Genomic DNA, 24,659 nt, shown 5'->3' on the forward strand with positions numbered 1-24,659 from the left:
ACACAAAGACACACATGCTTTTTATACATGCCGATTCCTTCAGTATCATCTTCTAACTTTGTCAATGAGACTTCCTCCTCCAGGAAGCCTTCCCTGATAGCACCAGCTCATACTATAATAGAAAGCGACAGGCCTGAACTCTATGCCCGGTTTCTGATACCACATTAGGCAGTCTGACATTAGCTTCACAGTGGAGCAGGCCTGGGTTTGAATTCTGGTTCTTTGACTTACAGGATGTGTGCCCTTCGGCAAGTGGCTGTGCCTCCTGACCCTGTCTGCTCTAGTCTCTGTCCACATGGTCCTGGAGGTCCAGGCATGACTGAGAAGGAAGGACAAGAGCCGGCTGGGGGTATGGTTATTGCAATGTCAGGGTTAAAGGCCATCCTGGGTCCTGCCTGTGATGCCCTCCCTCAACCCTGCCCAAGACTAGCCCCTTTGCCCCCGATTCTCCTCTCTGGGAGGGCCCTGGCTCCCGAGGGCGGGGCCAGAGTTCTGGTCTAGACGTTCTGGTTCTGGGTGATCTTAGGCAAGTTGTTACCTTGCTCTGAATCTCAATTTTCTACCTGAAAAACGAGTTGGAATGGGAACACTTACCTAGGAGAGGCTTAAGGGTATTTTCTTTTTTAGGAGAATGAGAATCTCACAACTTCACCATGTGGCTCAGTGGTTGAGTGTCGATTCCCAGTCAGGGCACATGCCCAGGTTGCTGGCTTGATCCCCAGTAGGCAGTGAATCAATGATTCCCTCTTATCATTGACATTTCTATCTTTCTCTCCCTCTCTCTTCCTCTCTGAAATAAATAGGAATATATGAGAGGGGGGGGGGAGAGAGAGAGAGGGAGAGAATCTCACAACTTGAAGTCTTCAGAGAGACGGGCTCCGGGAGGGACCTGTACTGTGCCCCCACCCCAGCCCTGCCCCTGCACCAGAGCGGCTCCTTCCTCACTGACCGATGTGATGGCCTCCTCAGGGACACAAAGGGTCCCCGGGCTCTGAGGAGTCAGAACAACCCGGAGTCTAAGACATTTAATTGCAGGTAGTTTGCATGACAAGTACCGTATTTTTCGGACCATAAGATGCACTTTTCCCCCCCCAGAAGTGGGGGGAAAAAGTCCCTGCGTCTTATGGTCCAAATATAGCCTACACATATACTTTAAAAAAAAGTTTTTTTACTTGCCCGGCTCTGTGTGGTCTCTGTGTGCTTGCCCGGCTCTAAAATGGTTCTAAATGCTGCTGTTTACTTTACAGGGTTGATTACATGTGTTTATGACTGTGATGTTGGGTTTTAATGCACATAAAATATTTTAGGACACTATTTGTTTCAGAATCTTTTTTTCTTCATTTCCCTTCTCTAAAAACTGGTGCGTCTTATGGTCCGGAGCGTCTTATGGTCCGAAAAATACGGTAAGTTAATCAAATGGCATGTTGATTGAAACAAATAATTAGCTAAAATGATTAGCTTTTTACACATCAGCACTTTGGGGGGCATTTTGGAGAAGATCAGAGAATTTTTGGCATCTTTAGGTGTTTTCCTTCACCCTCATTAAAAAAAAAATCTATTTGCATGTTTACTCCTTATTGGGTTTCAACCACTTGTGTCGGTCCCATGCTGTTCATGAGGGAGGAGAGTCGGGCACATTTACAGTTCTGTGCTGTACAGTCACATGCAGGATGTGGGTGTGGACCTATGGGCGTGAAAAGCTATTCTGAATACATGTGTTGAGTGACAAAAGCACTGTACAAAAACTTTATGTAGGTCTTGTTCTTTTATTATTTTAGGTAGTAAACAAACAAACAAAAAAAAGAATCTGAGATTTTCAAATTTGTTTTCTATTTTAAAAAAATTTCCACTCCAACGATAGACAATTATATCTGCTCGACTTGCTTGGCTATGTGTTCATAAATATTTAAATTTCCAGTTAGGTTGAACATGAGTGTCACCACTCACCAGTTCACATTGCCAGGTTTTTGGTGTCAGGAGAAATGAATGAGCATGGGGTTATTTCCAACCTTTGGCCAGTAAAAATAGTGTGTTGCAGACAAAATTAGAACAAGAAAACTGAACAATGTCTGAAAGAGGGACTGCATGCCTAAAGAAACATCAAAGTTTGCAAAAATTGCCCCGCAGCATACTCATTTTACCAATTCATTTTCAGCCAAATTAGTTTTTGACTTGATGGGCTGTTGCTACCTTCATCAACCTTTCCCTGGGGCCTGTCTGGATGCCAAGAGTGACCGGGTGGTAGAGCCACATACTTGCCGACCCCGTCTCACAGATGAGGAAGCAGAGGCCTAGGGCAGGGACTGAGCCAAGGTTGTGCAGGAATTAGATGCCCAGTGAGGACTTACTCCTGCAGGGGGTTGGGGGGGGAGGAGAAGGCAGTCTTCATGGCAGTTCAGAGCCAGTTAAAATTTGAATTTCAGAGAAACAATGGATCGTGTTTTAGTATAGGTATGTTACAGATATTGCAAATGTTGTTCCTTTAAAAAAATATATTTTATTGATTTTTCACAGAGAGGAAGAGAGAGGGATAGAGAATTAGAAACATTGATGAGAGAGAATCATCAGTCAGCTGCCTCTTGCACACCCCCTACTGGGGATGTGCCCGCAACCAAGGTACATGCCCTTGACCGGAATCGAACCTGGTACCTTTGTCTGCAGGCTGACGCTCTATCCACTGAACCAAACCGGTTGTGGCAAATGTTGTTCCTTTGAAATTCAAATTTAGCAGAACATCTATGTTATCTAATGGCCCTACTGAGCGTTTACCCTGCGCAGATGGGCCCCGGAGGTCCCCTCTCTGCTCTCCATCCTCCCACTGACCCTGGAGATCCGCCCAGGCTCTGCATAGACCCAACTCTGACCCAAACACCCAACCTCGCCGCCCCTTTAGCTGCCGCTCCTCTCTCCACAGTTGATCTTCCTGTCTCCTTAGCCACCATGTCTTCAATGTTGTGGCCATTTTCCATCTCCAGCTCACCAAGGCTGGTCTCTTCTCACATCCAGCTCTGGGGCCACAGCCCCTTTGAGCTCCTGGCAGCCTGTTGGCAGCCCAGTGTATGGGTGTCTATCTCCTCCTCACCTGCTCCTTCTCAGTCACCCTCGTGTCCCCAGAATCCTGCCCCTGTCTCTTGCCCCACTTTCTCCCGCTTCCTGGCAACCCCATCGACTCTCATGGTGAAGGCCCAGGCGCTCATATCTCCTGTTCTCTTTCTCCAGCTGGAACCCTCTCCCAAGCTCAGGCCTACTGGATGCTCCAGGGCCTCAAGGACCCTACATTGGCTACTTTGCTCCTCTCTTTGCTTAGAACCCATTGATGGCTCCTCAGGCCCTTGGGATAATAAAGCCTGATCCTGTGTCCTGGCAGACAAAGTTCTTCATGGTCTGCCCCTGCTCGCTTCTCCAGCCCTCCCTCTGAAAGCCACTCACAGTTCCCAGGTTTTCCCACAATCCCATTGGGCTTCAAATCATCGCCCTCATCCCACCCTCCCCCACTCACCTTGGTGGACTCAGCTCCCATGCCATCTCTTCTGGAAAATTCTTACCTCCCTCCAGGAGGCTGGCTTAGCTGCAACCCGTACTCCCTCCATCTTCTCACAGTGTATTCTAAATCGCCTGCCATTTATCTTCTCTCTCCCAGGAGACAAACGGGACTGTGTCTTCTCCACCTCTGGTCCCCAGCACCCAGCCCAGTAAATGAGCTTAACCAGCAACTTCAACATGGATTTCACGTTCCTCCCTCACCAGCCGGATACCAGCCTAATCCAACTTTGCCCAAGCTCTGACCTCATCCTAGACCTCAGCTCCACTTTTGACCCTTACCTCACCCTTACCCCAAAAGCGCACACAAGAAAGGATTAAAGGCAGGTGTCCCCCATGTCCAGGGTACATTCTCCTGTCTCAGGAAGGACAGCATCCTGAGCCCACCAGAGTCTGCAGAGGTGAGGAGCGGAGCCTGAGTGTGCGTGTGTGTGTGCGTGTGTGTGTGTGTGTGTGTGTGTGTGTGTGTGTGTGGCAATGAAAGAGTTCATTCATAAGGATGACTTCTGACTCAGAATGCAGCAGCTGATCCCTGCCTCTCCCTGAAGCATGGCCTGCAGGACAAGTCGGACGGGGACCTGAGCAGCCCAGGTTCCAGACCTGACCTGGTCTACTGGCCCCCTCTAGAGGATAGTCCTATTCCAGCTCTTACACTGCCTCCCCACAAGGAGTTCCCGGACTTACTGTCTCCCACCTACCAGTCTACTTCACGGGTCTCCTTACAATTTGCAGACCAGCAGCCATTCCCTTTTGTCTCAGCACTGGGTCACCTGCTTAAATCCCGAATTGCCTCATCCTTGGAGGCCCAGCTGTGCCCCAGCTCCAGAAGTCCTCTCAGAAGGCAGCGGGTCCCCGCCTGGCGCCTGACCCCGCCTTAGTCCTGAGCTCCTGCGGCCTGGGTCGGAGCCCCACACTCTGGTGAGCTTTGGTTCCTCCACAGGGGCCTCACTCGCTATCCCCAAGGGAAGTGTTTTCGAGCACAGGGCCTAGGTGTCCCACCCCCTGCTCAGAGGGGGGCTCCCGGAGGCTGAGCCCAGGCTTCTTCTCTCCCTCTCCAGATTAGGGGCCCCAGAGGACCGGGCTTGGCTTTCTTCCTCCCCTCTCAGACTGGGGTTTTCCTGCAAATATGGCTCCTGTGTCCTCCTCCCCTTCAGACTGGGTAAGTTCAGGGCCTGAGTCTCTCCTTCCTCCTTCAGAATAGGGGCTCCTGAGCACTGACCCAGGGTCTCCCCTGAACCTCTGCACCTGGCTGTTGATCTCCAGAACTTTCCAGTCCACATTCTGCATGACTCTCCCCACAGCCAGACACTCAGGAGCCTCTGGGGCCTCCCTGGGGCCTGGGGCCAGGGAGGGCTTCCTCTGGCTCTGGGCTGGACACTTGGCTTGGAGGACAGGTCCTTCCTCTGGGACCATGAGGCCCGCGCCCACCCTCAGCTCCATCTCTGACCTCACAGGGCTGTCTCAGAACCTGGTTTCCATGGCACTGCTGGCAGGAGACGTGATGCTATTCTGGGCAGCTCATCTGGACTTGGCTCAAGTGGTCCGGGCCAAACCCCTGCTCCATTGACCTCTCCTCTGGAGGAGAAGAGCAGAGCAGAGCGGCCCTTGGAGCCGCCCCAAGAGGGCTGAGGGGCGGGCCCTGGACAGGGGACACAAGGACAGCAGAGCCCCAGCTGGCGGAGCAGCCAGAGCTTGGGACAGTCATGGAGAAAGAAGACTGAGACCTGCTGCAACCAAGAAGGCCCCGGAGTGGACGCTGAGAAACAGGGCGTTTCAGCAGTGAGTCTGGCTCTCGGCAGGGCTGGGACAAGGGGAACTCCTCTGGGACCCAGGCCTGGGAATGCCACTCCCTGGGAACCATATGGGGAAGAGGTGACCATGTGACCCTTCTGGGGAAGAAGCCCCCGATGGGAGGTGAAAGCCTGGATGTCTGTTCTGGTTTAGTCCTGTGTCACTCTCTCTGGGCTTGTTTCCTCCCCGTAAATGGAATGCTGGGAGGACCAGTGGCGGAGCAGATCGGGAGGATGTGTGGCGCTGGGCTGTCAGCAGGGTGAGGGGGTGGGACCAGGGGACAGTGGAGACCAGGACATTGGATGGAAGTAGAAGGGATGAGGCTCCGAGAGATGGGCTATTGCTGGCTTTGCTGGAGTGGTTTCACCCCCTGGAGAGGCTGGGGCTGGGGCTAAAGCCGCTCTGCAATCAGGGCTAGGGTTGTGACTGTGCTGCAGCGAGAGGGAATTGGGCTAGAGAACGAGTGGGACACACAGGATGGGGAAATTCAAGAGTTACGTTGGTGCTGCCATTTGCAAGGAAAATGGGAATATAAGGAATTTCCAGGACTGGTGAGAAGGATAAACCTTGCTCTGAGGAAGCGGGGTATGGATCACCGACGCTCTATCCATTGAGCCAAACCGGTCCCGGCTGGATCAAATGAATTTTGAGAGCCTCATCCTGTGGGCATATGTGTGTGGAAGGAAGAAGCCCTGGGAAGTCACGGTTTAAGTCAGCAGCAAGAGGGCGTGATGTTAGGCTCAAGGCAATAACAGCCGCGCATGTGAGGGTGGAGCCACTGCGGGGAGACTGTGGTCATCCCCGCTGTCCAAAGGGTGCACAGACATGGGAAGGTCAGAGGAGCTCCGAAGGGCCTGGTGCAGAGGTTAGGGTCCTGAGGACGGCATGGGGAGAGGGGGTAGGACTCCAGGGCCTCTTCCCATTGGCTGACGCACCGCATGCCTACACCCTGCCAGGTTGGCTGGGCTGAGGGGTTGGAACCAGAAGCAACTGGTCCTGTAGCTTCCCCTGGAGGCTGAGGTCTGAGGAGAATGTGGGGCCGAGTTCTGCACCCCCAAGCCCTAGTGACCTCTCTTTGCTTCCACAGTTTCCAAACATCTCTGCCAGAATGACTCAAGCGGAAGAAAATAAGGGGTAAGTACCCACTCATTCCCCTATGCCAGCCCCCATCTCCCACCCCCAGCGCAACCAGCGCCCGCTCTGCCCCACTCTAAGCCTCTCCCTCATGCCAGCTGATGCCCTCAGTAGCTCATGGGGACTAGCGAAGCTGGGCCCTGGGGTGAGGGAAACTCGGAAAGACCTGGGTTAAGGGCCAAGGGGTTGGTCAGTGGTGGTGCTCAAATGAATTAAACTCATTACTTCTCACCCTCTCAGGCTCAGGTTTTTTTGGGTGAAATAGAGGCCAAAGTCCTTGCAATGGCCAAGGCCCTACCGACCTAGTCTGTTTCCTCTCTGATCTCCCCTACCCCACCCCAACTCTGCCCACCCAGCCACACTGGAGCTTCCTTACCTCAGGCCTTTAGACTGTTCCTTTGCTTGAAATACTCTTCCCATAGTTAATTGTGTCTTTGCTCAAATGCCACGTCTTATTTATTTATTAATTAATTATTTATTTATTTAAAGAGGGGAGGGGGGAGAGAGGATTGATTTGTTGTGCCACCTATTTATGCATTCATTGGCTAGTTCTTGTCTGTGCCCTGACTGGGGCTCGAACCTGCAATCTTGGTGTATCAGGATGATGCTCTAACTCAGAGGTAGGGAACCTCCCGCCCTGGGCCATATAAGGCCTGTGAAATGATTGGGTCTGGCCCTGCCAAGGCTTTAGGGGTGAGTTAAATGTTTGACCAAATACAGCAGGCTAATTTTTAAGTTGACGGTTTGCATGGCTCATGGATGATGTTATAAATATTCAAACGACCTTTGGCAGGAAAAAGGTTCCCCCACTCCTGCGTCTAACCGAACTCTCTGGCCAGGGCTCCAACGCCACATCTCAATGAGGTTCACTCTGACTGCTCTATTTAAAATCACACCCCACCTCTTTCCCCATAGGACATACTTCCTGCTCTTTCCACCCCTCCTCTGCCTCTGTGGCACCTTCCCAGGACTGTTCTTGGGTCCCTACTGCCTCAGGCTGCTCCTCGGCTCCTCCTGAGGGCTAAGGAGGCCAGTCATGGGGGCCAGGGGACCGTACGTGGTGGTGCATGGGAGCTGGGGTTGGATGGGAGCCATTGGATCATCCAGACACTCTATATTCCTCCCGTGCGCAGCCCTGAGTTTGTTTTCCTGGGATAAGGACAGAGCAAGGACTGGGGTGGGTGAGCAATGAACACAGGGACCCCGCCAGAAAAGTAAAAGGTGGTGTATCTATGCCCGGTTCACATTTCTCACTCCCTCTGCTTACTCTGGGCTGCGGTGAGGCTGGGGAAATTTAGGAGGCCTGGGGTGGGTGGGGGTTATGTTGCTGTCCCAAGAGGGTAAGGTAGTAAGTGCCTCGTGTCAGCTTGGGGCAGTCAACGGGGAGGGTCATCAGTCTTTTTTTTTTTTTAATTAAAATATATTTTATTGATTTTTTACAGAGAGGAAGGAAGAGAGATAGAGAGCTAGAAACGTCGATGAGAGAGAAACATCGACCAGCTGCCTCTTGCACACCCCCTACCGGGGATGTGCCCGCAACCAAGGTACACGGTACCTTTCAGTCCGCAGACCGACACTCTACCACTGAGCCAAACCGGTTTCGGCGAGAGTCACCAGTCTTAACACGCACCAACGGCCACACTTGGAGTTACCTCCACCCCTCTTTCTTTAGCCTCTGCACCCCATCTCCTCCCAACTCAAGCTCTATCCCTCCCCACAGCCAACAGACTAAAACTCACTTTTTCCTCTGTCCATCCAATCATGAGTTTATTAAATAAATATTTATCAAGCATCTACCGTGTGCCAGGCACTGCAGAAAGTTCTGGGGGTCTGATGGAAAGTAAGACAGATGAATCTCCTGGTTTTTATTTGTCCTACAAAATATATTGGAGCACCTATGTGTCTGGCACTGTGCTAGGCACCGAGAATATACCAAGGAGTAAGATCCTCCTCTCCTCCCTCCTGTTCTCTCATTTGTTCACTTACTCACTCACTCACTAAACGTCTGTTGCGTTGGCCTGGTTTTGAGCGAGTGCACTTTGCAGACCCCTCATCTTTGACAGAACCTGGTGCACATTGCAGGCCTCAGTGCTTTGTCTCACCCTGTGCTGCGTGCAGAATGCCTTTCGGCTGTCAGGTCCTGCCTGATGTCTTGCCTGTGTCCTCAGGTACCTGGTTCCTGCAGGCAGGCAGGCAGACAGATAGACAACTGAGTTCCACTTTCCTCTCTGCTCTCCCACTTGCTTCTCGCCCAAGGCTCATGGGCACCACAGATTACATTAATCAGATCCCCAACTGCCTCCTCTGCAAGTGGCCTTGTTGGTGGGTACAGTCCCACTGGTACAGTCCCCACCAGAAAGAAGAAGGTGCATGACCTGATTGTCTACCCCCAGCCCCTCTCCACGTCCCTGTGACACTCAGGTGTCTTTGACCCCAGCTGTCTCAGCAGCCCGGAGCACCAGGAGGTGTGTGTGGACAGGCCATTGGGTTACCCATTAACTCAGCCGCGAGTTAAAGGGCTGATGAGTAGGTAGCAAGTACACTGAGTCTCACTTTTGCTTATGGGTTTGGGCTGCTGCTCCAGGTCCACCTGCAGGGGCAGGATGATCTCGTCGCCCGTGGTAATAAGGATGCAAGCGATCCTGCAGAAGGAGATGGTGCGAGAGTTCCTGGCCGAGCTCATGAGCACATTTGTCATGATGGTGAGTGTCATGATGGGGCTCTGAGGAAGGGGCAGGAACCCAAGACTTCACGAGGCTGGGGCTCAGTAAGGGCAACCTATGACCCCCTCCCGTTGCTGGCCTCCTGGGCCACATTGCCCATTCCCCGCCTCTGATCCGGAGCCCGAGGGGGAAGCACAGGAAAGTAAGGAGAGAGCTCTGCCTTTCTCACCGTCTTTTTGGGGGAGAAAAGGCTCATACTTTGTGGAGACAGAACAAAATCATGGGCTGGGAGTGTCAGGGGGCATGGCTGGAAATGGGGAGAAGGGGGACCAAGAGGAAAAAGATTGGGGAGAATGTTGAGTGTCGTGTTTTTTCTTTTCTTTTTTTTTTTTTGTTTTGTTTTGTTAATACTCATCTGAGGATATTTTTTCCCATTGATTTTTAGAGAGACTGAGAGGAGGGAAGGAGGGAGAGAGTGAGAGAAACATCGATGTGAGTCATGTGGATCGATTGCCTCCTGCACTCACCCTGACTAGGGCTGGGGATAGAACCTATCATCCAGGTATGTGCCCTGAACCAGGAATCGAACCTACGACCCTTCAGTGTGCAGGCCAGTGTGCTAACCAGGCCAGAGCAAGTGTCAGGTTTTGAGAATGAATACTGAGGGCAATGGGGAGACACTGAAGGTCTTCAAACAGGGGAATGATGCGGCCAGATTTGGATTTTTAGAAGGACATTCTGGGTGTAGTGTGGAGTCTCAGCAGAATGGACAAGGCTGAGTGAAGTGAGGGGAACCAGTTAAGAGACTGTTGCAAAGACCTATGATAGAGAATGGCGAATGGGCCAGGGATAGAGAAGAAAGCACACGTTTGAGGCAGCCACAGAAGTGGAATCAAGGAGGGGCCATTCTGAGCCCTGGGCCCAGCACGGCGAGAGGTCAAGCCAGTTGGGACATGATCAGGTGAGGTGCCTGGGAAGAAATCTAAGGGGTGTTGGCTCTAGAGGCCTGGAGCTCATGACAGAAGCTTGGGCTGGAAGTATGGAGTCAGAGTTCATCAGAATATGGATGGTGGTTAAAGATCTGTTCAGTGAGAGTGCATGTGAGGAGACAATACGCTGAGGAGAGAGAGTGAAGAACGGCACACAAAGGGGCCTGGGAAGTATCGGCCAGAGGGGTGGAAGGAGAACGTGGGCGGTGACCTGGTGGCGGAGTGTGGGGGGCCCACAGACAGAGAGGTGAGAACTGACCAGGGTCCATGCGGTTTGACAACATGGAAGTCACTGGGGACCTGGCAAGGGCTCCTTTAGTGGGTGAGAGGACAGAACCGAGACCTCAGCCGGGAGGTGCTGTTTCTTGGAAACTCCCTCCTCCCCTGCTTCAGCTCTGCCACCTTCCCCAGCCAGCCTCTGCCCCTAAGCTGTAGCCCTGCTTGTTTGCACCTTACGGAGGCCCAGGTCCATGGAAAGAAGGGACAGCCTCTGGGAAGAAAAGTAAAGGCAGTCAGGAGCACGGCCGAGGAAGTGGGGGGAAGAGAGACAGTGTGTGTGAGACAGTGTGAGCGTGCCTGAGTGTGTGTGTGTGTGTGTGTGTATGTGCACGTGAATATAACTGCATATGTGTGTGTGTTTATGCACATGAATATGAGTATAACTGCATGTGTGTGTGTGTATGCACGTGAATATAACTGCATGTGTGTGTGTGTGTGTGTGTGTGTGTGTGTGTGTGCGCGCGCGCGCGCGCCCCAGGATAGGAGATGATGGGACTTACGGAGTCCAAGGGACTCTGGATGCCTGTGTCCTTAGCCTGATCCTGCCACTGAGGTCTGCCTGGAGCAGATCTCTCTGTGCCTCGGAGTGTGCCTTCTCAGTCACAAAATGTGCTGGATGGGGCCTTCGTGGGCTTTGGAGATGGGTTTGAATTCCGGCTCTGCTGCCTTCTCCCTGTGTGATCTTCCATACGTATCAACTGTCAACACTCCGGCTTCCTCGTTAGTAAACATGACACTAACACCGAGCTGGCAGACTTGCGTGAGGAAGACCAAGAGCCCAACACCCAGTGCACATGGAGGCCCCCTGTGTTGGTGTCTGGTCCTTAAGACAAGTGCTCTAAGCTGCTCTCTCCTCCCTGCCTCCCACGCCTCCCTCCCCCATTACTCACCCTCCCGCTTGGCTCCTGAGCTAGGAGGATAGCCCTGGGTTCTGTCCTGCCTCGATCCAGGGAAAAGTAATTCATTTATGACAAAACATTCCAGTCCCATGAGGGCTAGTAAACCTTGGAACCCTGGAGGCAGGAGGGTGCTTCCTTGGAAAGCTCTGAGGGAAAAGGGCACCACCCATGGGTGCCTGCCCATGTCTGCGTTTCTCTTCCTTGTATGGAGATTACTATTGAGCACCTATCGCATGCCAGGCACTGATTCTAAACTCAGCCCCTTACAGGCAATACCTTCCCAAATCTGGAGTTTCCCCCTCTGAGAAATTACCCCCATTTCTCAGAGGGGGAAACTGAGACTCCATGGACTGGTACTTGCCCCAAGTCACATTTTAAGGTAAGATATTAAATCCAGTCTAGTCTAGCATCATGGTCTTGACCCTTAACCTCTATGCTCTGTGTCTTAGTTTGGTGATGGCAGGATTTCTAACACCCTGGTTTGTTAGCTAGCCCCCGGCAGAGCTAAGGCCCTCACTTTCGGGCTGCAGATAGTCTAAGACCTCACCCTGAGCCTTGTTGTCCCCGCCTGTAGGGTGGGAGCAGAAACATTTGCCGTTCAGTCTGCTGTGAGGATTAACAGAAGTAACACGTGTAAAAGAACTTTGGGAGGTCCAAGCTCACCTCAGACATTGTGTGATTGTTATTTGTTGGGCCTGTGCCAATTTGATAGGAAGCTCAGTGAATCACCGGGGTAAAGGTTTTACCAGGAAAGCAAGTGTGACCTTGGGCTCCGTTTACTGCGGCCAGGAGGAGGGAAATGGGCTGAATTCCTCTCTGCCATCTAGGAGCGTGTTGTCCTCGAGGCTGGCTTTCTGACTGTTGGAAGGACTTGGCCACATTCACTGAGCAGGAAGGGAGGAGCTGGGCCATCAGGGATCTGAAAAACCAGCTGTAGACGTGAACTGGACCAGAGGGCAGGGGCTGCAAACTTACTCGCTCCAGGGGCCAGAGAGAGAGCAAGCTAGAGAGGAGGGGGCCTAACGGCCGAGTGCCGACCTGTGCAAGGACGCAGCTGCCCCAGCTGATGGTGGCCATGCAGGGTGGAATGTGGGTTCGGATTACCTGAGCTTCTGATTCCTCAAGAGAAGCGGAAACTTCTGATGGTTAAAACTAAGTTAGCCAAACCGAGCACGTGTGCGGGATGGATTAGGCCCACGGCTGCCACTTCGCAGCCACGACCCCGGAGACCAGGTGGGGTTTATTCGCTCATTCATTATTTTTAGCAAATGGTTCTGAGCTCCTGCTTGGAAAGAAGGACCCTTGGTCTTCAGACCTGCCATGCCGGCTCCACTCCCTGCACTTCCTGTCACCGCCCAAACCTGTCAGTATGCCCTGACCTCAACTCCCCACTCCCACATCCCATCTGTTCCTGTCGTTTCCTGCCTCATCCTACCCTCTGCCCCTGTCCTAGGGCTCTCTTTTTAAAAAAATATATTTTATTGATTTTTTATAGAGAGGAAAGGAGAGGGATAGTTAGAAACATTAATGAGAGAGAAACATTGATCAGCTGCCTCCTGCATACCCCCCACTGGGGATGTGCCTGCAACCAAGGTACATGCCCTTGACCGGAATCAAACCTGGGACCCTTGAGTCCACAGGCTGACACTATCCACTGAGCCAAACTGGCTAGGTCTGTCCTAGGGATCTTGAGAAATGCCGTGGGCCCTGCTCACTGCCTCTGCTTTACTCTATCCTGGCTATTTCACTTTTCTTCAGACTTCCCCAAAGCTGCTCTGTACTCTGCCTGCTTTTTATTTTATTATTTTTTCTTTTTAAAAAATATACTTTTATTGATTTCAGAAAGAAAAGAAGAAGGAAGAGAAAGATAAAAACATCAATGATGACAGAGGATCATTGATTGGCTGCCTCTGGCCTGGCCCACAGTGGGGATCAAGTCTACAACCCAGGCCAGGAATTGGACCGTGACTTACTGATTCATAGGTCCACACTAAACCACTGAGCCATGCCGGCTGGACTACCTGTTTTTTATTTTTTAAAATATATTTTTATTGATTTCAGAGAAAGGGAGAGGGAGAGAGAAAGAGAGAGAGAGAGGGAGAGAGAGAAAGAGAGAGAAACATCAATGATGAGAGAGAATCATTGATTGGCTGCCTCCTGCACACCCCCCACTGGGGATCAAGCCCGAAACCCTGTCATGTGCCCTTGACTAGAATCGATCCTGGGACCCTTCAGTCCACAGTTCGACACTCTATCCACTGACCCAAACTGGCTAGCATGGACTGCCTATTTTCTAAATCAGCAAATGGCTTGGCCTCCAGCTTTCTCCCCCCTCCCCCATTTCTTTTATTAAGGTATTTTATGTGTACATATCTTACCATTGCCCCCCCCCACTCCCATACATGCCCTCCCTCCCCAGAGTTTTGCGTCCATTGGTTATGCTTATTTGCATGCATACAAGTACTTCGGTTGATCTCTTATCTCCCCCATATCTCCCTCCCCTCCCCGCTATAATTTGACAGTCTGTTTGTTGCTTCACTGTCTCTGTATCTATCTTTTTGTTCATCAGTTTATTATGTTCTTTATTATCCATAAATGAGTGAGGTCATGTGGTGTTTTTCTTTCGTTGACTGGCTTACTTCACTCAGCATAATTGGCCTTCAGCTTGAAAGAGAAAACCATCAGGCGGGCTTCTGTGTCTGGCTCCTTACCCACCTGTCCCTCTCACCACCAGAACACACCTACCTGTGTATCCATCCACATTTCTCCCCCTACCCTCAGGCAGGGCCCCTCCTTTAACCCTGTCAGTCCCCTCCCTCAGTCTACTGAGATACTTTAACCTGTCCTTCCTCTCTCCCCTTCATCTCCAGCCTCTCCCTCTCTGGGTCGTAACATACCCAAGCCTCTCTCCTTAAAACAGCGCCACACAGAACAAAACGCCCCTCCCTTCGTCCCACGAGCCCTTTGTTTATCACGTTCTCGCTCCCTTCCTTCTCAGGCAGGTTCCCAAAGGGCAGTCTAGCCTGGAGCCCTTCACCTCTTCCTCTCAGCTTACTCACCTCAGCCTCCAAGACCTGGCTCCCGTCCCCCTGGCCTGAGGATACAGTGCTCACCACGTTATCAATGACCTCTGGCTTGTCCCATCCAAAGGGAGGCTTTCTAGGCCTTCATGAACTTGACCCAAAGGCTGCACCGGACTGTGTGGGCCACACCCTCCTTGGAAACGCTGCTTCTCCCTGATGTCCAGGACACAGTTTCTCTTGGTTCTTCTTTCATGTCAACCCCTGCTGCAGCGAGCACATCTAATGCCCTCCAGGCTCAGCCCTCGGGTGCCTTCTCACTCTGCATTCTCTCTCCCGCTTTCCTCCTCCCTGTTGCTTCAGAAATAGTCCTCATGTCCACCATTCTCCAAGTTATCTTTTTCGAAAACTCTAGAACTACCAAAGGGAAATACAATAGGAGCCATATAGGTAATTTTAAATGTTTTAAAAAGGTAAAAAGTGACAAATGAAACAAATTTTAATAACTATTATATTTCACCTATAGAGCCAAAATATTACCAGTTCAACATGCAACCAATATACAATTATTAATGAGATTCTACATTCTCCTTTTCCTACCAAGTCTTTCATGAATTTGTACTTTACCCTTAAAGCAGATCTCAGCTTGGACGAGCCACATTCCAAGCACATAATAGCCACATGTGGCTGGTGGTCGTCACATTGGATGATACACATCCAAACTCTGATTTCCAGCAAGTCTGGACACCCAGAGGTTCCTAGGAGTCAACATGTCCAAAACACATGGGCTTTTTAAAGGAGGTGCTGTGTGTGGCCTTAAAGCAGAATGCCATTTTGTCAGGATCTAGGATCAGGTATTCCAGACAGAGGGAATAGCATATGGAAAAACAGAGGCATGCAGGGAGCAGTGTGATTGTTTGGTTTCAGGCTGTCTGGCTTAGGACTGCCTGGGATTCAAATTCTGGCTATGTGCAGGCTTCGTACTTTGGCCAAGTCACTCAACTTCTCTAAGCCTTGGATTGTCCATCTGTCAAATGGAGAGACTAATAGTACCTAATGCATATGTTGGTGTTATGGGTTAAAGGAAGTGGAGATGTAATGTTTACCAGTGCCTGGCACATAGTAAATTTTCAATAAGTGGTTATTATTATTTAGTGGTAATACTACTGCTGAACATAGAGAATGTTGGAGCAGATATGAAACTGAGAGGCAGAAATTAAAGAGTCTTGAGTGGAGGCCTACTGAGCTTGGACTTTATCCTAGAAACGAAGGGGTGCCGGTGAATGTTTGAATGCGGGGCTGGCATGATCAGAACTCTGTGTTGAAAGGTCACTCTGGCTGTGAGGAGGAGGCTGAAGAAGATCTGGGAAGAATGTAAACATAACTGTTTGGGTGTGGGGGAGAGGGGAGAGAAAGCTCTCATTTGTGACATCCAAGTTTCTGGTTTGGCCAACTGAAATGGGGAACATAGGATGAGGATCACCTTTTCTGAGAAGGTGAGCTTTCAACAGAGTCCAAGATGCCTGGGAACACCCAGACTTCCAACGGGTATTGGGAAATAGGGATCTGGCTCCCAGGTGCAGGTTTTGGGAATTTTAGTGCAATAGGCATAGCTGAAGCCATAGACCCGGTAAGAAGACTCAAGAAGAGTGACTGGGGCGAGACATGAAAGGGGCCAGGGACGGAGGCCTGAGACCATCTACACTCATGAAGCAGAAGAAGGAAAAAGTTGTGGGAAGGAACTGTTAGACTTGCAGGGGTCCTCAAACTTTTTAAAGTGGGGGCCAGATCACGGTCCCTCAGAGAGCTGGAGGGCCGGACTATATGAACTACTAATTCCTACTGTAACACCTCGGCTGCGCTCACTGCCCAAAAAACCTGGCGGGCCGGATCAGACTCCTCTGCGGGCCGCATGTGGCCTGCGGGCCGTAGTTTGAAGACGCCTGTACAGTTAGAGGAAGGTAGCAGGAAAACCATGAGGGAGACATGTCATGGAGGCTGAGAGGAGGGACTTTCCAGGAGCAGTGTGGTTAAGAGAGTCGAAGTCAGCAGAGTCAGGTAAGACAATGTCTGAAGCGGCCTTTGGGGAAATCAGAGGGTTGAAGTTCTTGGTTAGATGTGGAAGCAAAAGCCAGATTGAGGAGGGAGAGCAAGGGAATAAAAGAGCCAGGCAATGGGTTCTTTCCTGGAGCCTGACTGACAGGAGGGGAAGAGGTGTCCACAGGTGGACAGGAAGGCTGGGCTGAGGTGGGAAGGTTTACTTTTAGGAAGGAAGAGACATGAGTCTGTGGGAGCCAGTCAAGGGGAGGGTGGAAGATACAGGCGAGAGGGAGGCCTCTGCAGAGGAAGGGAGAGGCTGGTGCAGGTATCAGAGCTGAAGAGCTAGGCAGCTAGAGATTCAGATGGGTGGCTGTAGGAGGTGAGGGCCTAGCTTCAGGCCTCTATTCTCCTGCAAAGGGAGTCATTGGGGGTGCCACCTGAGACCTCGCAGTTAGGCGTGGGTAAGAGCTAGAAGTTTAGGAATTACACATAAGGACAATAGAAATGTTGCTAAGGGTGCGAGTAAGAACCCCACTGGCTTCCAGGGCTGGTGTGGGTGGGGGCCATGACAGACTCCAGGCATGAAGTTTGGAGATCCCTTGAAGAATCTTCCTTCAGGCTAGGCTGAAGTGTGAGATGCTCTGAGGGATTCAATCCACTGCAGCCAGGTCCTCTTCAGAGCCCTGCCATCCCTGAACTTCAGGTGGACTTGGGGTCTGGGGGTATGGATGTGTCCATAAGAGCCTCTGACTCAGCTATCCCACATTGGCTGCTTTTACACTCCCCACTCAGCTCTCTGGTCAGGTCTTAGAGGCCCTGACGGGGACCATGGGAGAGGTCATGAGGAGGGAAGTCTCTGGAGGAAGAGGGCATGGCAGAGGGTCTCCCAGGGCAATTCGGGGAGGCCCAGGGCATAAGGGTGAGGAGCCCGAACTGAGCTCTGAGCCCTCCTCTGAGGCTGGGGATTCTGGGAGGCAGTCCCCTCAGAGGCCCTCCCTTGCAGGTGTTTGGCCTTGGCTCCGTGGCCCATATGGTTCTAGGAGAAAAATTTGGGAGCTTCCTCGGTGTCAACTTGGGTTTTGGCTTCGGAGTCGCCCTTGGAGTACACGTGGCAGGGAATATCTCTGGTGAGTGAGCCTGGGCCCCGCCCGACTGTCAAGGCCAGGAATCCCCTGCAGGTCCTTCCTGCCCACCTCCAGCCATCCCTTCTCCCAGTCATCCAGCACCTCACCCAACTGCCCACTTGGAGGGAGCATACCCAAAACGCCCCTTCATACCCAGATCTTTCAAGGGCCTTCTTGACCTACCATTTTTACAAGCTGGGTCAACTTAGCCAAGCTATTTAAGTTCTTTACTCCTCACTTCCCTTAATGATCAAATGGAGATGGTGGTCTCTGCCTCGGGTCCTTGTGAGAGTTAAGTGAGCGTGCACTGCATAAACGCTTGCCTCATTGTTATTGCTGGGGCTCTCCATATTGCTGCTGCTGTTGGGTCTGCTCTCACTCTCCCGACACACTTGCCCACCCTGCAGGGGCCCACATGAACGCAGCGGTGACCTTCACCAACTGTGCACTGGGCCGCTTGCCCTGGAAGAAGTTCCCTGTGTATGTACTGGGTCAGTTCGTGGGCTCCTTCTTGGCTGCTGCCAGCATCTATGGCATCTTCTACGGTGAGTGTCCTGTCCTGGGTTGTCCACTTCTGACCTCAGCCTCCTCCTCTGAAATATGGGCAGATCTGGTCTCAGCATCCTGGCCTGTGAAAATGTCTGGGAGGGAAAAGCCCTGGAGATGCTCCATCCTTATTTCTGGAGCTACACTGGGGCTGAAGGAATTAGGGGCAGTTTCACACTCTAATGTCTCCACAGCGGCCATTATGGACTTCACGGGCGGACATCTGACAGCGACCGGCCCTGTAGCCACTGCTAACATCTTTGCCACTTACCTTCCTGATTACATGACGCTGTGGCAGGGCTTCCTGGATGAGGTCAGTGGTTCCGGGTGGTTGTCCCTCTATATGCTCTCCCCACCTCAGAAAGGGGCTGCCAGGCAGCCCCTCGCCATAGAGGGATAGGAACTCTGATGGAAACTGTACTCTGCCAGGGGGTTCAGCCTGGGAGCACTGCTGAGGCCCTGGGTTGGCGAGGGGCCCTGGGTGGCTGCTGTGACGTCTGTTCCCCAGGTATTCGTCACGGGGATGCTCCAGCTGTGTCTCTTCGCCATCACGGACAAACGTAACAACCCAGCCCTGCCAGGGACACAGGCCCTGGTGATTGGCATCCTTGTCGTCATCATTGGAGTGTCTCTGGGCATGAACACAGGATATGCCATCAACCCATCCCGGGACCTGCCTCCCCGCTTCTTCACCTTCATTGCCGGTTGGGGCACAGAGGTCTTCAGGTAGTGTCCAGCCCAGCCCACTCCTTGGAGCTTTCTGTGGGCTTCCTGCGCGTGGAGGGGCGGGGGCGATATGAGGAACAGCATGGCAGAGTCCTGCAGAGCTGCCAGGTGGTCTGGGGAGGCGGGAGTGGGTCCCAACCTCCCCTCTGATTAGCACGGATGCAGATCCTGCTTCTGGACTGAACGTAAATCCTGCCCCAGATCAGCTCCTGTCCCTGAATCAGGGTGAAGCTGACCAGTGTCTCAGGCTCAGGGGTGACTCCTGGGTTAGGATGGGGGCCACTCCTCTACCCTCAGGCCTACTTCCCAGTCTCGACGTGAGGTGGATGCAGCTGCTACCGCTGGTGTCAGCCCCCTCACCAGGCCTCTGCCTCTTGCCTGCAGGATTAAGAACTGGTGGTGGGTGCCAGTGGTGGCACCACTCCTCGGTGCCTACTTAGGTGGCATCATCTACGTGGTCTTCGTTGGCTCCACCATCCCACGGGAGCCCCCGATATTGGAGAATCCCGTGGAGTTTGAAGACCACCAGGCACCTGTCCTGCCCAAGACCACGCCTCACCAAACGGCGAACTCTTCCCTTGCCTCTGTCTCCGTGTCCCTCGACAACAGAACTCCAGCCCAGCCTATCCCACCCTTAAGTGACAACATCCAAGTCCAGCAATTCTAAGATTATTTGTGACCCCACCACCACAATAAAGCCGTCCCACAGTGGCACCTTTGCTTCCTGGGTGCCTCCCATGGTTAGGCTCCCCTCCTGGTTCTCCCGGGAACCCTAGAGTTGTGCCATAGCCCAAAGCTAGAGAATGGGCCTAAGAGGCATCCAACTTCTTCCTGGGAGCTGGGGTGCCCCCTGGGGGGAGAATGGGGAAAGGCTACGGGAGGAATAGATCAAAAGATGCCAGGCACAGAACAGTGGGCTTTGAGGCACAGGACAGGAAGGGATGGCTTGGGGAAAGACCAACAGCTAGCTGGTGGGCGGTCAGTTCTGGGGATACCCTGAGCCGCTACCCTGAGCCGGGACAGACTCAAGACTCTCCTTCAGTTTTGCAGCAGATAGACAAAGCCCAAGCGTGTAGGTCAGTTTCTCAACTTTTTTTTTTTTTTTTTTTTTTTTTTTACCTCAGAAGCTGTGTGTGTGTGTGTGTGTGTTTCTTTTTTTATTGAATTCTAGAGAGAGAAAGAAAAATATTGATGTGAGAGTGGAACATTGATTGGCTGCCTCCTGCACACCCCCTATCAGGGATTGAGTTCTGACAGGAATTGAACTGGAGACCTTTTGGAACACAGGACGATGCCCAATCAACTGAGCTACATCCACCAGGGCTAGGCCCCACCGCCCCCATTACATGATATTTTAATACCACAGCTACTAATATACTGTATTATCTGTTTGTGTATTTTATGTATACCTGTGCTTTATATACAAATAAACTTTTTCATTTACACCTTCCAATAATCAATTTTCTCTCTCTTGGGGGCAAAATTACCCCCCACCCTTGAAAAGGCTTGATGTAGATAGACGGAACGTATGTTAAGGGATTAGACTTCTCTTCCTTAATCCTGGTGCCAGAGCTGTCCCACATTGAGAAACTCCAGAGCTAGAAAGGAAGACCCAGAGAGGCAAATCCTTCTAAAAGGTGTGGAGACCGGAAAAAGCCTCATGGAGTGCAAGGGGACAGGCCCAGAGGTTGGATGGAGGTAGGGCAGCCAGGAGACACCAACTCTGGGGCTAGACAGGAATCACCCTACTTTCTGGGATTCAGAAGGCAGCACTGTCCATGGTTCCTATCATGCTTGTGTGTATCCTTTCAGCAATTATTGAGCACCTCCTGTGTGCAGGCCTTGAGTGGAGGAAGCTGGGTGTTTGCCTTTGAGAAACGAAGTCTAATGGGGACAGGAGTCAAGAGCTAAGCGGTGGAGAGGGAGCTACACGGAGACAGTAGGGCGCACAGTCTGGTCTCAAAGTGGAGGCCAAGGATGGCTTCCCAGAGGAGACAGAGCGGAGTTGGGGTGGGGGTGGGGGATGCTTTCTGGGGTTGGTTGCTGCACGTTACAGGCCGAGGGGACAGAGGACAGAGGAGGCTGGGCTTTCTTCTGGATGTGGGCACATGGAGAGGAGAGATTTGGAAAGTCCTCCTGAGCTGCTGTGTGCAGGTTGGTGGAAAAGGGAGATATTTGGGCCTGCAAACAAGTATGGCGAGAGGCAATAATCGGAGAGGAGCAGCAGCACACCCAATAGGTCAGTGCTGGTGGGTGTGGAGAGGAAAGAAGGGTTTTGCTCAATAAGTAGGAAGTAAAACACTCAGGACTTGGGCTGGCATTGGATGAAGGAGTGGGTGAGGACAAGGCAGGAGTCAGGTCTGACTTTCAATTTCTGGCTTTGGGCCTGTGACACTGAGAGCAGAGCACGGGAGGGGAACTGGTTTGGAAAGGAAGGTAAGTTATACGGCGGACGTGTTGAGCTTGACTTGTCTATGGGAATTGGAGGGCAAGTTACTCAACCTCTTGGGCCTCGTGTTTTTTTTGTAGTTGTTGTTTTTAATATTATTATTACCTGCCATTTGCATTGCTGTGGATATTCAATGGAATAAAACATACACAATGCTGAGAATAGTGCTTGGCACATAATAAATGCTCCATAAACAATTATGTCTTTTGTATAGTCTGGAGTTCAGAAAAAGAGTTGAAGAAAGAGATTGAAAAAGCTGTAGGTGTGTGGACATAGCTGGGGCCATGGAAGAGTGAAAGGAGTGTCAGTGAGCAGGAGGGGGCTGTGAGGTGTGCAGAGGGCCCCTCAGGAGGTTTGACTGAAAGGGGGCACAAAGTGGATAGTCAGGGGCCACTGGAAACAATCCAAATGTCCATCAAGATGGGAACAGATACTTACATTGCAGTACAGTCACATACAACAGATCTGATACATAAATAAAAACTAAGGCACAATAGCTACCTGCAACAAGGTAAAATTTTGGAAGCATAAAAAGCAATGCAGTAGACTGTATACAGTATGACACCAGTTAGACTGTTGACAAACATGCAAAAGTAACATATTCTTTGAGCAAACACATGACAAAACTACTTAAAAAAAAAAAAAAAAGATTCTTCCAGGGATATAGGGTTATAGAAATGGAAGATGAGATGGGGAGGAGCATAGGGGTGGTGCAAGCTATTTTGGAGTTGGGAACAATTTATGCGTTTGTTACATGATGATGCTTTTTAATATGTAACTGCTATGTATGTGCATGGGTTTCATATATTTTAAAAGATGACAAATGGCTACAGCATGAGAACAGGTGGTGGGGAGAGCAGTGGTGCTGAGTTTATAGGGGACCCGGGGAGAAAGGAGAGAAGTACGTCTAACATCCCAGTGGAGCTTAACCAGGGAACAGGCCTGGGAGTAACTGGGAAGGATCCACAGCTAAAATTCCAGCCAACTGCTTCCCTCTGTGACCCTGGATAAGCCTCTCTCTTGTCCTCTCTTAGCCTCAGAGGCTCTGTGAACACAAGGAGAGTGGTCTAATTCCTGGTGTTTCAGAGCAGCATAACCATAAGGCCTCGGTCACAGGTAGGAGGCATATATGGGTCCCAGGGTTCTGGTTGCTGCCCTCCTCTGCCCCTCAGTGACTACTTCAGCCCTCTGGCACCTTCATGTCCCTGGGGAGATGGCCTCAGAGCCAAGGCAGCCAGCGAGTCCCTCCCGAACCCCTGCCTACTGTCCACTGCTCTGCCACAGGCTGCTCTAGGCCTGTTGCCATAACATCCTGCAGATTCTGATCCCAACGTCAAGCTAGATGAGCCCGACCCCGTCACAGGGCATTTCAGTGCAGAGCACAGACCCCTTTCATTCTCTTGGCAGATGTTGACTGAAAGCCTACAGCATGCCAGACACCACTCCAGTGCTGAGGATACAGGCACAAAGAAGACACACAAAAGTCTTTGTTCTCATGGGAGCTGATATTCTGTGCAGAACATGTGTTAGAAGGAAAAGCAGGAAAGGGGGATAGGAAGTATGTGGGGGTGTAAAGACAGAGGCCTCACTGAGGTGACTCTGAGTGAAACCTGAAGGGGTGAGGAAGTGAGAGCCTCATGGACACGGGAAGAGCACGCCAGGCTGAGGAAGGGCCAGTGCTAGGTTCTGAGATGGGAACACAGAGGAGTCACTGCTGGAATGGGAGGGGGAGTGAAAGGTGATGAGGTCAAAGAGGGATAGGATAAACTGAGGCTGGGCCTAGAGGAGAGGGGAGACCAAAGCATGGGGTAGAGGCTGGCGAGGGAGGTCTCTGGAGGAGAGAGGCAGGTTTCACTGCAGGGAGGAAAAGAGGAAGGACAGGGCAGGAGAGAAAGCAGGAGGGGGCAGGGGACACAGGTATTAAATGACACTCCTACCAACTGAGTCACACTGGCCATGGCAACCTGGCTAGTTTTTGTTTTTTAAATGTGGTGGAATATAGTCTGTAAACATGCATATTACATGCAGGTACAGTTAAAATAACACTAAAAACAGTAACAGTTAAAACCACACAAACAGATAAAACCCCACACACACTCAGTGCCCCTCATCAAGCTTTGGCAGGTTATGGAACCTCTTGGGCTTCAGTTTCCTCATCTGTTAAGTGAGGATAATGAGGCTCAGAGGATTAAGGTGCTTCAGGTTTCAGTTTTGCAATCCATGGTGATGGAGCAAGGCTGAAGGCTGATTTTATTTTTCATTTTTATTGATTTAAGAGAGAAAGGAGAGGGAGAGATAGAAAGTTCAAGAGTCAGAGATTCCCAGAACCAGAGCTGGGACTGGAGTGGAGTTCTGTGGGGTTAGGGTCTCTGGGGTTTTCTTCCAAGTTTCCTGGGTGTGGGCTTCTCTCACTTGCCCTGACTCATCTGTACCTCCTGAGGCTCCAGAACACAATTCATTTAAGACCCCTCCCTCCACATCCCCCCTGCCAGCCCAACATTATCTCATCAGTCTTTAAATACTATTCCATGCCAACAGCTGCCAAAATTAATTTCCATCCCAATTCTGTATCCAGGCATTATCTGTGGCCTCCCATGCACAACTGCCTACTGGACAGATTTTCTTCCTCCAAGCCTGCTCTTCCCACATGTTTCCTGTTTCAGTAAATGGCAAATTCATCTTCCCATTACTCAGGTCAAAAACTCTGAAGTCACACCTGTCTCCTCTCACACCCCACTTTGCAGTTATCAGCAAATCCCATAGGTGTTACCACTTCTCAGCACCCCAGGTTTGAGCCACTGTCACCTCTTACTTGTATTACAGCAGTGGTTTTCTGACTGGTCTCCCAGGCTCTTCCCTTGCTCTAACTCAGCTCTACAGCACCTGGAATGACCTTTTCAAAAAATGAACTACAGCTTATCATTTACTCCTCTGCTCTGTCTTCCAGTAGCCTTAAGGGCCCTGGTACTCTCTCCCTTATTCATTCCCTTATAGCCTGATGGCTTTGTGTTCCTTCAAGCATGTTTGCTGTTCCTTCTGCCTGGAATATTCTTCCTTTAGATATCTGCATGATTTGTGTTTCTCTCTGTGTTTATATCGTGTATATCAACTAGCAGAGAGAACCCGTATTTAAAAAAAGAGCTGGCTGGTGTGGCTCAGTGGTTGAGGTCACTGGTTTGATTACTGGTTTGACACATGCCCAGGTTGTGGGCTCAGTTTCCATAGGGAGCATGCAGGAGGCAGGTGATTGATGTTTCCCTCTCATCTATGTTTCCTTTTTTCTATCTCCCTCCCTCTCAAATCATTTTGGCTCATTGGATAGAGCGTTGGCCTGCCGACTGAAGGGTCCCAGGTTTGATTTCAGTCCAGGCCGCATGTCTGGGTTGCAGGCTTGGTCCCCAGTAGGGGGCGTGCATGAGGCAGCCGATTAATGGTTCTCTCTCATCACTGATGTTTCTC

General features: G+C 51.2%; 2 protein-coding genes across 2 annotated transcripts in view; one reads left to right on the plus strand and one right to left on the minus strand.

The window, feature by feature from the left end:
- Window positions 1-5,229: 5,229 nt before the first annotated feature.
- Window positions 5,230-19,465, plus strand: AQP7 (aquaporin 7). Its single transcript, XM_036433570.2, has 8 exons — window positions 5,230-5,323; window positions 6,419-6,465; window positions 9,050-9,167; window positions 17,359-17,482; window positions 17,887-18,024; window positions 18,220-18,338; window positions 18,534-18,751; window positions 19,136-19,465. The coding sequence occupies exons 2-8, from the start codon at window positions 6,440-6,442 to the stop codon at window positions 19,416-19,418; spliced, it is 1,026 nt and encodes a 341-aa protein (XP_036289463.2). The 5' UTR covers window positions 5,230-5,323; window positions 6,419-6,439; the 3' UTR covers window positions 19,419-19,465.
- Window positions 13,964-24,659, minus strand: part of NFX1 (nuclear transcription factor, X-box binding 1) — a 72,428-nt gene continuing 61,732 nt past the window's right edge. The window contains exon 25 of the mRNA XM_036433557.2: window positions 13,964-14,732. The gene's annotated coding sequence lies outside the window, so the exon portion shown is untranslated. The remainder of the gene's footprint in view (window positions 14,733-24,659) is intronic.

Source organism: Pipistrellus kuhlii, unplaced genomic scaffold, assembly GCF_014108245.1.
Source record: "Pipistrellus kuhlii isolate mPipKuh1 unplaced genomic scaffold, mPipKuh1.p scaffold_m20_p_12, whole genome shotgun sequence".
Lineage (NCBI taxonomy): Eukaryota > Metazoa > Chordata > Mammalia > Chiroptera > Vespertilionidae > Pipistrellus > Pipistrellus kuhlii.